Genomic DNA, 16,012 nt, shown 5'->3' with positions numbered 1-16,012 from the left:
GGGTTTCTGTATTTGCCTCCATCTGCTGCAGGATAAAGCCTTTCCATAGGTTCCTATCTCCAAGCATAGCAGAGTATCATTAATGGTGTCAGGGGTTGGCTTTCTCACATGGGATGGGTCTCAAGTTGGGACAGTCATTGGTTGGCTGTACCCCCAGCCTCTGCTCCATCTTTAACCCTTCATATCTTGTAGGCAAGACAGATTTTGGGTTGAAAGTTTTTTGGGTGGGTTTATGTCCCCCTCATTCCTCTGGAAATCCTGTGTGGCTACAGGAGGTGGCCACTTTAGTCTTTCTATTCCCCTCTGGTAGGAATCTCAGCTAGGGTCACACCCTTCAGCTCCCTGTATGCTTAGGCTCCCAGGTCTCCAGCTAGTCACCAGAGATTCCCCACCCCCCAATGCCAATTTCCATTCTCACTCCCAGACCTCTTTCCCCCCCGCCCATACTTGATTGTCATTCCCATTCCCCTCCTCACCTTCTCTCCTACTCAGTTCCCTTCCCTCATTTATTTCCTATGACTACTTAGTAGTTTCCCCTGAGTGAGATTTGTACAGCTTCCCTTGGGACTTCCTTATTACCCAGTTACTTTGGGTCTGTGGATTGTAGCATGGTTGTCCTGCACTTTATGGCTAATGTCCACTTATAACTGAGTACATGCCGTATGTGTCATTCTGGTTATCCCATGTTCCATCTATTTGCCTGCAGAATTTATGATTTCTTTGTTTTTAATAGCTGAATAGTATCCCATTGTGTAGATGTACCACATTTTCTTTATCCATTTTTCTGTTGAGGGACATCTAGGTTATTTCTAGTTTCTGGCTATTACAAATAAAGCTGGTATGAACATAGTTGAGCAAGTATACCTGGGGTATAGTGGGGGCACCTTTTGATTATATACCTAGAAGTAGAATAGCTGGGACTTGAGTGAGAGCTGTTCCTAGTTTTCTGAGAAACCACCAAACTGGTTTCCAAAGTGGTTGTACAAGTTAGCACTCCGTCAGCAGTGGAGGAGTGTTCCCTTTACTCCACATCCTCACCAGCATGTGCTGTCACTTGAGTTTTTGATCTTAGCTATTCTTATGATATAAGAAAGGATTTCAGGGTCATTTTGATTTATATTTTCCAGATGACTAAGGATATTGAGTATATTTTTTAAGTGCTTTGCTGTCATTTAAGATTTCTGTGGAGAATTCTCTGTTTAGCTTTGTACCCCATTTTTTAATTGGATTACTTGGATTGTTGGTATCTGATTTGAGTTCTTTATAAATTTAGATATTAACCCTCCCATGGCTGTAGGACTGGTGAAGATCCTTTCCCAACCAATCAGTAGGCTGCTGTTTTGTCCTATTGATGGTAGCCTTTGCTTTTCAGTTTCATGAGATCACATTTATCAATTGTTGATCTTAGAGCCTGAGCCACTGGTGTTCTGTTTAGGATATTGTCTCCTGTACCAATGAGTTCAGGGCAATCTTGCAAACCAAATTTAAACAGTATCTTTCCTCTAATCCAGCCCTACAGAGGATACTAGAAGAAAGGTAGCTAGATCCAAGAAAACATTAGAAATTAATAATTTCACAGCAAAAGCAAAAGAAGAGGAACACACACACACAGATATCAAAATCACAGGAACCAACAATCATTGGTCATTAATATCTCTCAACATGAATGGATTCAACTGACCAATAAAAAGACATAGGCTAACAGAGTGGATATGTAAACAGGATCCGTCATTCTGCTGCATACAAGAAACAGACCTCAGCAACAAATATATATGTTACCTCTTTGTAAAGGGCTAGAAAAAAGGTTTTCTAAGCAAAAGGATCCAAGAAGCAAGCTGGAGTAGCCATTTTAATATACAGTAAAATAGACTTTCAATCAATAGTAATAAAAAGAGATGGAGAAGGTTACTTCATACTCATCAAAGGAAAAATCCACTAAGATGACATCCCAATCTGAACCTCTATGCCACAGATTCAAGAGCATCTGTATTCATAAGAGAGACATTACTAAAGCTAAGTCACACACTGAACACCACACATTAATAGTGGGAGACTTCAGCATCCCACTTCCACCCATGGACATGTCGTCGGAACAGAAATTAAACCAAGAAATAATGAAACTAACAGAAGTTATGAATCAAATGGACCTAATAGATATCTATAGAACATTTCACCTAAACACAAAAGAATATACTTTCTTCTCAGCACCTTGTGGAACCTTTTCCAAAATTGACTATGTACTCGGTCACAAAGCAAGGCTTAATAGATACAAAAAGATTGAAATAATCCCTTGCATTTATGAGATTGCCATGGATTAAAGCTGGACTTCATCCATTACAGAAACAATAGGAAGCTTACAAACTCATGGAATCTGAACAACTCTATTCAATGACCACTGGGTCAAAGGAGAAATAAAGAAATCAGAGACTTTCTAGAATTCAATGAAAATAAAGGCACAACATACCCAGACTTATGGGACACAATGAAAGCAGTGCTAAGAGGAAAGTTCATAGGACTAAATGCCTTCATAAAAAAATTGGAGAGTTCTCATACTATTGATTTAAAAGTAAACCCGAAAGCTCTAGGGGGTGGGGGGGGGGAAAGGAAGCAAACACACTCAAGAGTAGATAATCAGGAAATAAACTCAGGGCTAAAATCAATCCATTAGAAACAAAGAGAACAATACAAAGAATCAACAAAACCAAGAGCTGGTTCTTTGAGAAAAATAAACAAGATAGACAAACTCTTAGCCAAACTAACTAAAAGTCAGGCAGTATCCAAATTAACAAAATCAGAAATGAAAGGGAGAAGTAACAACAGACACTGAGGAAATTAAAAAAAAATTAGGTTTTACTTCAAAAGCTTATACTCAACACAGCTGGAAAATCTAGAAGAAATGGATGATTTTCTAGATAGATACCACTTACCAAAATTAAATCATGACCAGGTAAACTATTTAAATAGTCCTATAATGCTCAAGGAAATAGAAGCAGTTATTAGAAGTCTCCCACACCCAAAAAATCCAGGACCAGATGTTTTTTAGTGCAGAATTCTATCTGACTTCCAAAGAAGAGCTAATACTAATACTCCTCAAACTATTCCACAAAATAGAAACAGAAAGACCATTGCCAAACTCATTCAATGAGACCATAGTCACCTTGATACTTAAACTACACAAAGACTCAACAAAAAAAGAATTTCAGACCAATTTCCTGTGAACATTGATGCCAAAATACTCAATAAAATGCTTACAAACTGAATTCAAGAACACATCAAAGATTTTCCACCATGATTTAGTAGGCATCATCCTAGGAATGCAGGGATGGTTCAATATACAAAAAGAATCCATCAATGTAATCAAACAAACAAACTGGAAGGAAAAAAAAACCTAATGATCATCTCATTAGATGCTGAAAAAGTCTTTGACAAAAATCCAAACTCCTTCATTTACAAATAATGAGATCAGAGATATAAAGGTGCATTCCTAAACATAATAAAAGCAATATACAGCAATCCAATAGCCAACATCAAATTAAATGGAAAGAAACTTAAAGCAATTCCACTAATATCAGGAACAAGACAAGGCTGCCCACTCTCTTCCTAGCTATTCAATATTGTAATTGAAGTTCTGGCTAATTCAAGTTCAAGTGGATCAAAGACATTAAGACAACTAAAGGAGATCAAGGGGATACAAACTGGAAAAGAAGTCAAAATATTGTTAGCATATATAGGTGATATGATAGTATACATAATAAGTGACCCCAAAAATTCTTCTGGAGAACTACTGTAGCGAATGAACACCTTCAGCAAAGTGGCTGGATACAAAATTTGAAATCAGTAGCCCTCATTTACACAAATGATAAACAGAGTGAGAAGGAAGGTAGGCAGACAACACCCTTTACAATAGCTACAAATAGTATAAAATATCTTGGTGTAAATGTAACCAATCAAGTGAGTGACCTATATGACAAGAACTTCAAGTCTCTGAAGAAAGAAACTGAGGAAGATATGAGAAGATGGAAAAATCTTACATGCTCATGAATTATTAGGATTAACATAGTGAAAATGGCCATCTTACCAAAGGGAATGTACAGATTCAATGCAATTCCCATCAACATTCCAACACAATTCTTTACAGACCTTGAAAGAGAAATTCACAACTTCATATGGAAAAAAAAATTCAGGGTAGCTGAAACAGTCATGAACAATAAAAGAACTTCTGGAGGTATCACCTTGGTCTTGATCTCAAGCTGTACTACAGAGTAATAGTAATAAAAACTGCATAGTGTTGGTATAGGAACGGACAAGTTAATCAGTGAAATTGAATCCAAGACCCTGAAATAAACCCATACACCTAGGAACACTTGATTTTTGGCAAAGCAGGCAAAACTGTACAATGGAAAAAAAAGAAAGCATCTTCAACAAATGGTGCTGGTCTACCTATATGTAGAAGAATGCAAATAGATCCATATTTATCACTCTGCACAAAATTCAAGTCCAAGTGGATCAAAGACCTCAACCTGATACACACATCAAATGCAATGTGGGGTATTTATTGTTTTTTAAGCTAAAAGATTTTAGATTTTTTTTTCTAATTTGTGAGCTGCCTTTTGAGTTAATGGTAAAATATCTTCTTCAATAAAAATTCTGTGACTTGCTCATTTGGCTTAGAAAAAGTTGTATTCATTGAGTGGTGGTGCTGTATGCTTTTAATCCAGCACTTGGGAGGCAGATCCAGGGGATCTCTAATTTTCAGAACAGCCAGGGTCACTCAGAAACCCTGTCTCTAAAAACCACACTGCACCACACCACACCATGCCACACCACACCACACCACACCACACCACACCACACCACACCACACCACACCACACCACCACCACCAAAAACAAAAACAAAAACAAAAGGCGGAGGTGGTGGAGGAGGGAAGGAGAGGAGGAGTGGGGGAGGAGGAGGAGGAGGAGTGGGGGAGGAGGAGTGGGGGAGGAGGAGGAGGAGGAAGAGGAGGAGGAGGAGGAGTGGGGGAGGAGGAGTGGGGGAGGAGGAGGAGGAAGAGGAGGAGGAGACAACGATGATGACTATGTATCCAGGGTACCTTGTTTGTATTAAATAGTTTGGGGTCTCTGGTTGACAATTGAGAAGTGGACTTACTCTTGTAGCCTTTACTGATGCTGGCTGCTGGGAAAGCCTCACTGTGTTGCCTGTGAAAGCTGCTTTTTCATTTGCTGTAGTGATATTTGTGTTCAAGCCTCTAGAGAGCAACAGTGAGTCTGAAGTGATTATCAGGTTCCTGTGGATGTTGTGAAATTGAATCCAATTCAAGTTGTTCCTCTATAAGTATCTTTCTGAGTGACATAGGAGTAAGCTTTATCTCTTCTGTTTTTGTGAAAGCACAGGAGCCATTATTGCTGAGAAGATGCAAGGAGGGGCAGCCATATTGCCAGCTGTAACTTTATTGAGCACATCAATAGTACATGCTTACTCTAGAATGAACAGGAATATCAAAACATACAAAGCAGAAAATGGCATTGGCTTTTTTTTGTAGTACATATATGTACCATGTGTTTATAGCACATGTAATTTGAATCTTTCAAGCACTGAATTTGTGCTGATAATTTTTCTGTTCTTCATAGTCATTGAAAACATTTTTAGTGCCTGTATCAGCTCTTACCTTACTGCTTTCAGAAGTGAGACCACTTCTCCAGTGACTTCTGACAGCTGTGATGTGGGGGCTGAGTATTCCCAGGTACAGAGCAGCTTTCTGTCTTCTCAGGACTCTTACTTAACTGTCTTCTGTTGGGTTTCCAGGGGATTTTTCACAGTGACTTGAGTTTCTACAATTTGCATAGATAATTATGATGGAAATCATTAGAGTAATAAGTATCATTGGCATACTATTTTTTAGAAGTTCTTCTGACAGATGATATAGGTGCCTTTGTTTCTAACATAAACCCAGTAGCATCAAATACTGATATCTTTGTTGCCAAAGATGTGACTAAGAAATAGCTTCCCTGATTATCATTAGAAAAATTAGTGATCTTTCAATTTTAATTCGTTTATAGACATCGAGTACATATATAATTTGTCACGAACTCCCCCTTTTTGTATCAAACTATTTGGTTTCTTTAAAACTAAACCCCTATAAATGTTTATTTATAGTTGCTATTTTGACTTTTGATTTTGTATGCTCTTTGGGGACCTGGAGTTTTTATATTTTTGTATCAAGTGGTCTTTTTCCCCCCTTTGGCTTTGGTTTCTCTTAATTTTTTTTTTTTTCCAAGACAGGGTTTCTCTGTATAGCCCTGGCTGTTCTGGAACTCACTTTGTAGACCAGGCTGGCCTCGAACTCAGAAATCTGCTTGCCTCTGCCTCCCAAGTGCTGGGATTAAAGGCGTGCGTCACCACGCCCAGCTCTCTTAATTGTTTCTCTGTGAAGAAGATCCTCTTCCACCATGAATGTAGGAAACACTAACTTTCTTCTTGTCAGCAGTTTTGTTTGTTCTTGCACGTTTATTCCATCAGGAGTTTACAGAGTAGTTTTGTACGTCACTCTTCAAAGCTCACTGTCTTTTATTTTATTTTAGAAGTTCTCCCATGAGGGCCTGTTTTTTGACTTTGGAGTCAGCTAGCCTAGCTTAGAATTTCAGTTCTCTGTCTTACTGTTAGGGACCCTGAACAAACTGTTAAAAATGTCAAGTCAGTGTTTTATCTGCAGAATGAATAGAACAAGAACAAGTGGGTTGGGTTTTTATGTGAGAAGCGTAGAATGTATGTAAAAAAGTACCTGCTCATCTAATGACTGCACCAGAGTAAGATGAAGTAAACAGCATATTTTCATGGACCCACTGGGTCCTCAGCTCCCCAGTGTCCTTTTGGATTATCGTGTCTTCTTTATCCTCTTCTCTGTTTAAGCCTCCTCTGTCCAGGGACACTTTGGTGAGTATTCCCATGGGATATAGGCATCTTACTTTTTTTTTTTTTTTAAAGATTTATTTATTTATTATATGTAAGTACACTGCAGCTGTCTTCAGACACACCAGAAGAGGGCGTCAGATCTTGTTACAGATGGTTGTGAGCCACCATGTGGTTGCTGGGATTTGAACTCCGGACCTTTGGAAGAACAGTCGGGTGCTCTTACCCACTGAGCCATCTCACCAGCCCGGCATCTTACTTTTTTATTATTGTCCTGAGAGGTCTGTAGAGCGAGAGCCACCCAATAAACTAGACAAGGGGCCCCTCTTCAAAATCAACAAGAGGGAGCCTTGAGTATTTGGGGCACTTCTTCATGGAATCACTTTGTTCTATTAGGGCTTATGCTGGGCCACACATAGATCATTTTTATTTGATGATACACAGTACTTTTGTGCATGCCTAGCATTTTGGAGTAGGAGCTCAGGCCTATCATAACTGCAAGGTCAAAGTGCTTATACTTGGTGAAAGCCCGGTATCAGGCCAAGAGCAGTTTTTCAAAGGCAAGTAGTTATCTGAAGAGAGTAATCTCCACTGTGATTCTTTGACTGAGCATGCCATACAGTTTAAGCTGTAATGAAGAGGCAGAGGTGTCAAAGTCTGTACTGGCTGGTTTTGGGTGTCAACTTGACACAGCTGGAGTTATCACAGAGAAAGGAGCTTCAGTTGAGGAAATGCCTCCATGAGATCCAACTGTAAGGCATTTTCTCAATTAGTGATCAAGGAGGGCGGTCCCCTTGTGGGTGGGACCATCTCTGGGCTGGTAGTCTTGGTTCTATAAGAGAGCAGGCTGAGCAAGAAACCCTGACTAAGACAAAGTGGCATCATTGGCATAAGCAAAATAGGAGTAAAAGGGGGACAGAGAAATTCCTTTGTAGTGTCATCTTTTGTGTCTTGGCACTGTTAATTTTTTATTTTGGAAGTTCCCAAGATTCTTACTTTGCAGTGACTACTTTTCCGCCATGTGTACTTAAAATTAAAAGCCAATAATGGTAAAAATTTGAAGGAGAGAATGATAGAATTAAGTTCTAGTCTTAAGTCTGGGCATAATTCTCTGGTTTTGGAGGTGTTTTTCTCCAGTGGTGCCTAGTGTTTGCGTCAGTTGTGTTTGCTGGTGTGGAGCTATACATTGGCAAGTGAAATGTCTAGTTTCAGTTCAGGTTGTTAGCGTGAGCCCTGGTGAGCTGGCTAATCTCTCTGAGGACTTTCTTTTGATGCCAATGAATATATCTTGTTAAATGAAGGGTACTTACAGGCATATGTGCCTCTACGTCACCATTTGTTTTACAGCATAAAGGCTCAAACCGAGGGAGTGTGCTCACTGTTTTTTTTTTGTTGTTTGTTTTTTTTTGTTTGTTTGTTTTTGTGAATCTATCAGATCGACAGAGGCTCTAAACTCGAGGTTCTCTCAACATGAGTTGTATGTTGTATTTTGAACTATTTTGTGATACCAGCAGGTGGCAGTAGAAGATAACTCTATGGTGAGCCAGTAATTTGGTCTTGTGTTTGAACCTCAAACTGAACTGTATTTTGGGACTGGGCATTGGCTACTAATCCAGTGGCTTGCTGTGGATACTGACTCTGGCAAACTACCTTTCTTAAGTTTTGCAATCTATTGAAGAATATAATTTTAGTTTTTTGAAGCGGAGAAATTTGACAACTTTTATATTATAAATTAAGGTAAATATATAGAATAAAATATGTGTAAAGTTGGTAACAATTTTCAATTGTATTAGAATTGTAGAATGCTTTTAAGGGAAAGTCCACAAATTTATTGAGTTTTGAAAAGTTGACAAGCCACTTTGCAATGCATATTGAATACACATATTTCCCCCTGCCCCAAAGGACTAGCCTTAAGTCAGTGCCTTGCCTCCACCTCCCAAGTGCTGTCATTAGAGATGTGCCACCACTCCTGATAGTTTGAGGGGAATGAGTTTGGGTTCTCATGCTTGTGCAACAAACACTTCATTGACCATATTAGCTTCCTAGCCCTATCTTAGTTTTAAATAAGTGAATTGGTTAATAATAATAATAATAATAATAATAATAATAATAATAATAATTATTATTTTTTGATCTGTGAGTTTTTGCCTAAGGCAAGTTTTACTTTTTTGACTTTTGGTCTGCAGAGAATATTTTGAATTTCTTGTTCTGCAAATATATATGTGCACAAATCAATAATAAGCATGTAAGGTCTCAGCTGGGCGGTGGTGGCACATGCCTTTAATCCCAGCACTTGGGAGGCAAAGGCAGGGGGATTTCTGAGTTCGAGGCTAGCCTGGTCTTATAGACTGAGTTCCAGGACAGCCAGGGATACACAAAAAAACCCTGTCTAAAAAACAAAACAAAACAAAACAACAAAACAATTAAAAAAAAGCCCAAAAAAGGATGTAAGGTCTCTTTTATGCTAAAAATGGCAGTCTATTTTCTGTTTATGAAAATATAGCAAACATTAGTATTCATATATTTGTATTTGGTAGTTTTTCTGAGGCTGATGTTTGAATGGTGTGGAGAGTGTAGCTAGAAGTGGAGAGCCTGGCTTGCGTCTCCAGCTCAGCTCAGTTCTCTTTTAATGAACTTTATGGGTGAAACATATGTGATACAGAGGTCTGGAGATTTAGGCATGTCACAAAGGTGCTTAAATATACACTTATGATTTTTTAGAGTACTCCTGTGCCACTTAGGCTATGCAAAGAGGTAGAAAGGAAGAAGAATGCTCTACTCTGCTATATTTGTGTTGTTAAAGAAGTTGTGTCTCTCTTGGCAATTTATTTTGTGCTTAGTTTAAAAAATACTTGTTTTATATGTATCTATGTATGTGTGTGTGTGTGTGCGCTATGTGTGTGTTGTGTCATACATTCTCCTGATCACATAAATGTGAGAGCCAGAGCATTATACTAGATGTCTTCCTTTATCATCTTTCATCTTATTTCCTTGAGACAGGGTTTCTCACTGAACTGGAAGTGCAACTGTTTGGGTGGCTGGGCAGGAAGTGCTTGAGATGCCCCTGTCTCTGTGCCCCAGTGCCTGGCTTCTTGTCTGGGTGCTTGCATTCAAACTCAAGTCCTCATGCTTGCAGAGTAAGTGTGCTTACACAGTGAGCCCGTTTCCCAATTCTGCTGAGGTTTTTGTCACTGTTATTTTTAATGTCATGTATAGTTTTTTTTTTTTTTTAATTGTAAGCCTTGTTGAGTAAAATTAATGAGAATGGTAAGGAAAGAGTTGAGCTAGTTTCAGCTATAATTCACACCATTTTTTTTTTGTTCTTGTTTTGCCTGAGTGATGGTGAATTAGAATTATTTATTTATTTATTTATTATATGTGAGTACACTGTAGCTGTCTTCAGACACTCCAGAAGAGGGCTCATTATGGATGGTTGTGAGCCACCTTGTGGTTGGTGGGATTTGAACTCAAGACCTTTGGAAGAATAGTCAGTGCTCTTAACCACTGAGCCATCTTTCTGGCGCACCCCCCCCCCCAATATTTTTTAAAGATTTGTTTAAAAACTTGGGTGTCGTTTCTCTTCTGTTCTTGGTAAGGGCAGAGTTGTAACCCATTAAACAGGAGATAGCCCATTGATAGAGTTGAAGTTTTTCCAAGGTCATGACAGCTAAACTATGGCAGATGTAAAATGCTTCTCACTCAACTGCTGTAAAGGTGGTTAATCTCCTTTAAATTACAGAGAGGGGGAATACCTGATTTTTGGCCAAGACAATATAGTGCACTGGGTATGTAGAATATATCTAATATGTTGGGTTATTAAAATTGAATTTATAAAGTGTTTTGGTGTGTGTGCGCTTATGTATATGTGTGTGGGTATGTGTACACATGCATACATGTGGAGGTCAGAGGTCAGCTTCAGGTGGTAGTATTCAAGAACCATCCACTTTGCTTTTTAAAAACAGAATCTTTAATTGACTTGCGTCTCACTAGTTAAGATAGGCTGGTTACTGGCCAGTAAGTCGTCTCCACCTCCCCAGCTCTGGGATTACAAACATATTCCATCCCACCTGCATTTTTATGTGGGTGCTGGGGACTGATCTCAGGTCCTCATGCTTGTAAAACAAGCACATTACCAAAGCAGTTGTTTCCCCAGCTCCTTGAAATTGATTTTTAAAAACTTTCTGCACCTTGAAGGTGTTTTAAGGAGGCTTTCTGTGTGTATGTAAATATGCTTGTATGTACACTACTAAAAAGATAACTGTAGTATTGCTTTGTCCTGTTTAATTGGCTTAATGATCATGGGCTCATTTAAGCCAATAGACAGACTTAGTGGGCTAATATATCCAATATGGCTGGAATAAAATGGTACTGATGTGTTCTTTTGGTAGATAAAGTAATTAAGTTTATTGATGCCCTTTTCACACAAAATAGTAATTTTGAGATGACATAGAGTAGTAGAGAGAGAGAGGCCTGGAGTCAAGTTCCTGGTGTGTCATTGTGAATTAGGGATTTGTGTGTGAGGGGAATTTATCAAAACTCTTTAAACAAAACATAATTTGCTTTTGGGTGAGATAATTTTCTCCTACAAATTTCTATGTTATTTTTGGAGTTATTGTAAATATTTTATTTTTGGTTTCTTAACAAGTGGTTCATGTATTTTGTGTAAGGATTCTAGTGAGACAGTGATCTTTGTTGAGTCCATTAGAAGCAGGAGTAGCTGTCCTTTCAGTTTAAAACATTTCTTTGTCTTAAGAAGATAGAAAACATGAATCTTTTCTAAGTAATTTTCTTCCCCAAGAATGAATACCAGTAGCAGGCATTGGATATTCATAGGACCCTGGCCCAAGGGAGGCTTGGCAGCCATTCATTGTTATGTCTGAGATCTTATAGCTCCCTGATATCTTCAAAGCTCTGCCTTCAGATGTCATCACACTGGGAACTAGGGTTCCAGTTTGTGAGTTTGGTTACATTTTTGTCCATGATAATGTTTTTTTATTAGATATGTTCTTCATTTACATTTCAAATGCTATCCCCAAAGTCCCCTATATCCCCCCCCTCCAATGATAATGTTAATAGGCTAGTCTTCCCTCTCATTAATTTATAGATTTAACACAATGCCAGTCAAAATCCCAATAGGCATTTTAAAAAATATTTATTTATTTATATTTATATGAGTACACTGTAGCTATTTTCAAATATACACCAAAAGTGCATTGAATCCCATTGCGATTGTGAGCCACCATGTGGTTGCTGGGTATTGAACTCAGGACCTCTGGAAGAGTTGCCAGTGCTCTTAACCGCTGAGCCATCTCTCCAGTCCCCAATAGATATTTTTTTAAAATGAAAATTGATAAATTTACCTAAAATTCAGATGAGATTTCAGTGAATTTTCAATGGTCTGAACAACGTTGAAGAGAACGAGTTTGGAGGACTTTCTACATAAAGAAGTTTTTCAGTCTGTAATGATCAAGACAGTGTGGTGACAGCATAAGGACAGAGCAGTATTCAATCTAGCAGGGTATTGAGTCCAAGAACATACACATATGTATTGCTGATTGACTTTTGACAAAGGTAAAAAGATGAAATTTAGTGAGTAAAGGATATTTTTAACAAATAGAATTAGAACAGTTTGATAATCACAGGCAAAAATTGACCTTTAGTCTATACCTGGTACCACATGAAATAGCTTAGAGAGTCACAGAGGTAAATGTAAAGCCACAGAAGGAATAGAAGCAAACAGTAGAATCTCTGAGACACTGGGCTACACCACCTTGTCTCATACAATACCAACATCAGGATTAATGAAAGAAAAGCTTCATAAATTTGGCTTTGTTACATGTGAAAAACTATTCTTTGATTAGAAAAAGAAACCATGGACTGGGAAAGAGAACCTGCAGATCTCATAGCTGTTAAAGAATTTGTTTTCAGGGCATGTGAAGAACTTTATTTTTCTGGTGGGAATGGAAAATATAACCAATTAGGAAGATATTGTCAATTTTCTAAAAATACAAACACACAGCTCTCATCTTCTGCTATCTTCTGCTGCATACTTACTCAAAATGAAAGCCTGTATCCATTGCAAAGTCTGAACATGCATGGTTAATAACAGCTTCATATGTAACAGCCACAAGGTAGGAGTAACTCAGATGCTGACAGATGAGACAATAAGGGCTGTTATGGTCTGTGATACAGTCACAGAACACAGTGACAGAAATCAGACCAAAACGAAACAAACAAAAAAAGCCAACACAAACTACATGATCTAGTTACATAGAACTTGTAAAAAATTCTGTCTTTTGGAAGTAAAGAATTAGTGGTTGGCTGGAGTGGGTAAAGGGATAAAGATAGCAGGAAGCACAGATTCTATAGGGGTTTGTGGAAATGTCTGGGGCAAAGATGTGATGGTTTGTATATTCTTGGACCAGGGAGTGGCACCATTTGGAGGTGTGGCCTTGTTGGAATAGGTGTGACCTGGTTGGAGTAGGTGTATCACTGTGAGTGTGGGCTTAAGACTCTCACCCCAGTTGCCTGGAAGTCAGTCTTCCACTAGCAGCCTTTGGATGAAGACGTAGAACTCTCAGCTCTGCCTGTGCCATGACAGCCTGGATGATGCCATGCTCTCACCTTGATGATAATGGACTGAACCTATGAACCTGTAAGCTAGTCCCAATTAAATGTTGTTTTTTATAAGACTTGCGTTGGTCATGGTGTCTGTTCACAGCAGTAAAGCCCTAATAAGACAGAAATTGGTACTGGGAGTGGGGTATTTCTGTGATAGGCTTGACCATGCTTTTATTTGAAAGAATGTGGATTTTTGGACTTTGGATTTGGAAAGCAGTGGAATGCTTTAAGTGGGGCTTAATGGGTCATCCTAGTAGGAATATGGAAGACTTTGTTGCTGGGAGTAATTTGAACTGTGTAGACCTGGCACAAAAGATTTCAAAGGAGAAGAATTTCAATATGTGGCATAAAGACTGTTTTTGTGGTATTTTGGTGAAGAATGTGGCTACTTTTTGCCCTTGTCTGAAAAGTCTGTCTGAGGCTAAGGTGAAGAGACTTGGATTAATTGCATTGACAAAGGAAGTTTCAAAAAAGCCCAGCAGAGACTTTGTTCGCTGGTTAAGTCTCACAAAGAGGAGTTTGAACGAGCATGGCAAGCTTAGAAAGGCAAAATATAAAATATATTGTTCGAGTATTAAAGGCATACCAGGAAGTGAAATGGAGCAAAATCCTGTGTTCTAGGAAATAACAGATTAAGGGAGTGGGACCTTGGGGCAAGATCCTACCCAGCTAAATTTAGATCCAGGCATGGTGGTACATACCTTAAATCCCAGGAGACAGGCATGCTGACCTCTTCGTTCAAGGCCAATCTACAGAGCAAGACCCAGGATAGCCAAGCTTAGGCAGTGAAGGATTTGGAAAACAGAAAGCCAGTGACAATGCAGTAGTACAAGAGGGTCATGTTCTAATTCCTACCAGCAGCAGAACTCCTCGGCAGCTTCAGCCATGTGGCTCTGGCTCTAGAGTTAAGAATGGAAGGAACTACTGGGACAATTGATGCTGGTTAGCTGGAGCTAAGAAATTAGCAGTGATTATGAAGAGACCAGCATCACTGAGGTGAAATCTTCTGGGAAGTGTTTTCTGGGAGCACAAAGAAGCTGTGTTCCAAAGATAGCCAAGGTTGTATCTCGTGCTACAGCTGGACTTGGTAATGTGTAAGAATTACCCAGGTGGTACTGGTTTTGAAGGCATGAAGGTGTCATGAAGAACAGCTGAGGCTTGGCACTGTGAGAGGTCATGGAAAGCCATTGGAGAAGGTATAGCCTCAGCTGTAGTTGATGGCCCAGGACAGAAGGGGTCATGCAAAGGATTTGAGGCTTGGCACCATGAAGTGAGCCTATGAGAGGCTATTGGTGAAGCCTAGTTGGAATGGAAAACCCCAGTGTATTGGAGATGTCAGTACCATGGGATGATCACCAAGAACAGCAGCCGTAGTGGAGTGGATCAACCTGAGCTTAGAGTGCTACAGAGGGCAGAGCTGGAGAAGTGATGCCAGCCCTTAGAAGGAGTCCAAAAGATCAAGTGGAATCCCAGACACTGAAACAAGAAGCTGTAACATTGAAATTGCCTTGGAGACTCAAAGATGTTAAAGATGCCAGAGCCATGGTATACATGCTGAGGAAAGCTGCTAACAGCAAGTGGAACCAGCCCAGGAGAAAGCAGTTTGTTGCAGTCAACAAAGATGAAACAGGAATGGAGATCTGAAGACTGCTTTGACATCAGCCATGGAAATGCAGAGTTTGGAGTTTGTCCAGCTGGTTTCCTGCCTTGCTTTGGAGATTACAGTTAATCTCCCATGCTCCCACCCTGATGATAATGGACTGAACCTCTGAACCTGTAAGCTAGCCCCAGTTAAATGATGTTTTTTATAAGCCTTGCCTTGGTCATGGTGTCTGTTCACAGCAGTAAAACCCTAACTAAGACAGATGTGTTCACTATCTGTGGGTACAGAGTAAACACTCGACAAAGCTGTACACTTTTGTTTAGTCAGATTTATGTTGCTGTAATAACATCTGAGGTTGGGACTTTGGGAAGAAGTGTTTGCCTTACAGTTCTGGCAGTTCAGGAGTAGGGTCACCACATGAATGTCCTAGTCCTAATCCCACCTACCAGAGAAGTAGCTGTGTGTGTGCTGAATGTACTACAGTCATGGAGTGGCCTCATTTACACTGAGTTTCTGGGTTGGTTTGTTTGTTTTTGTTCTTGAGACAGGATTTCTCTGTGTAGCCCTGGCTGTCCTGGAACTCACTCCTTAGACTAGGAGATCCACCTGCCTCTGCTTCCTGAGTGCTGGCATTAAAGGAGTGAGTCACTACCATCTGGCTACAATGACTTTCTTTAAGAATGAGGATGTATTTCCATGAAAAAATTATTAATCCCTTCACCTCACTCTAACCATCTTTCATGAGACCATGTCTCTAAAAGATTCCAACTCTTCAGCATTGCTACACTGGACACCAGGCTTCTCAGACTGGGCATGTGGGGTGGCACATTGAAACTGTACCTGAACCAGAGCACTGTGTGTAATTTACTGCACAAT

The 16,012-nt window shown here is 39.4% G+C and overlaps 1 protein-coding gene across 13 annotated transcripts in view; it reads left to right on the top strand.

The window, feature by feature from the left end:
- Lmbr1 (limb region 1) overlaps positions 1-16,012 on the top strand; it is a 148,620-nt gene that overhangs the window by 33,953 nt on the left and 98,655 nt on the right. Inside the window, exon 2 of one of the 13 annotated variants that reach the window (XM_011249783.1) lies at positions 9,913-10,049. The exons of the other annotated variants lie outside the window; for them this stretch is intronic. Coding sequence (XP_011248085.1) covers positions 9,971-10,049 — 79 coding nt within the window. The 5' untranslated portion in view covers positions 9,913-9,970. The remainder of the gene's footprint in view (positions 1-9,912; positions 10,050-16,012) is intronic. 13 annotated transcript variants of the gene reach the window in all.

Source organism: Mus musculus, chromosome 5 (assembly GCF_000001635.26).
Source record: "Mus musculus strain C57BL/6J chromosome 5, GRCm38.p6 C57BL/6J".
Taxonomy (NCBI): domain Eukaryota; kingdom Metazoa; phylum Chordata; class Mammalia; order Rodentia; family Muridae; genus Mus; species Mus musculus.
Note: the sequence above shows the minus strand (reverse complement) of the source record. Positions and strands in the feature narration are given on the sequence as shown.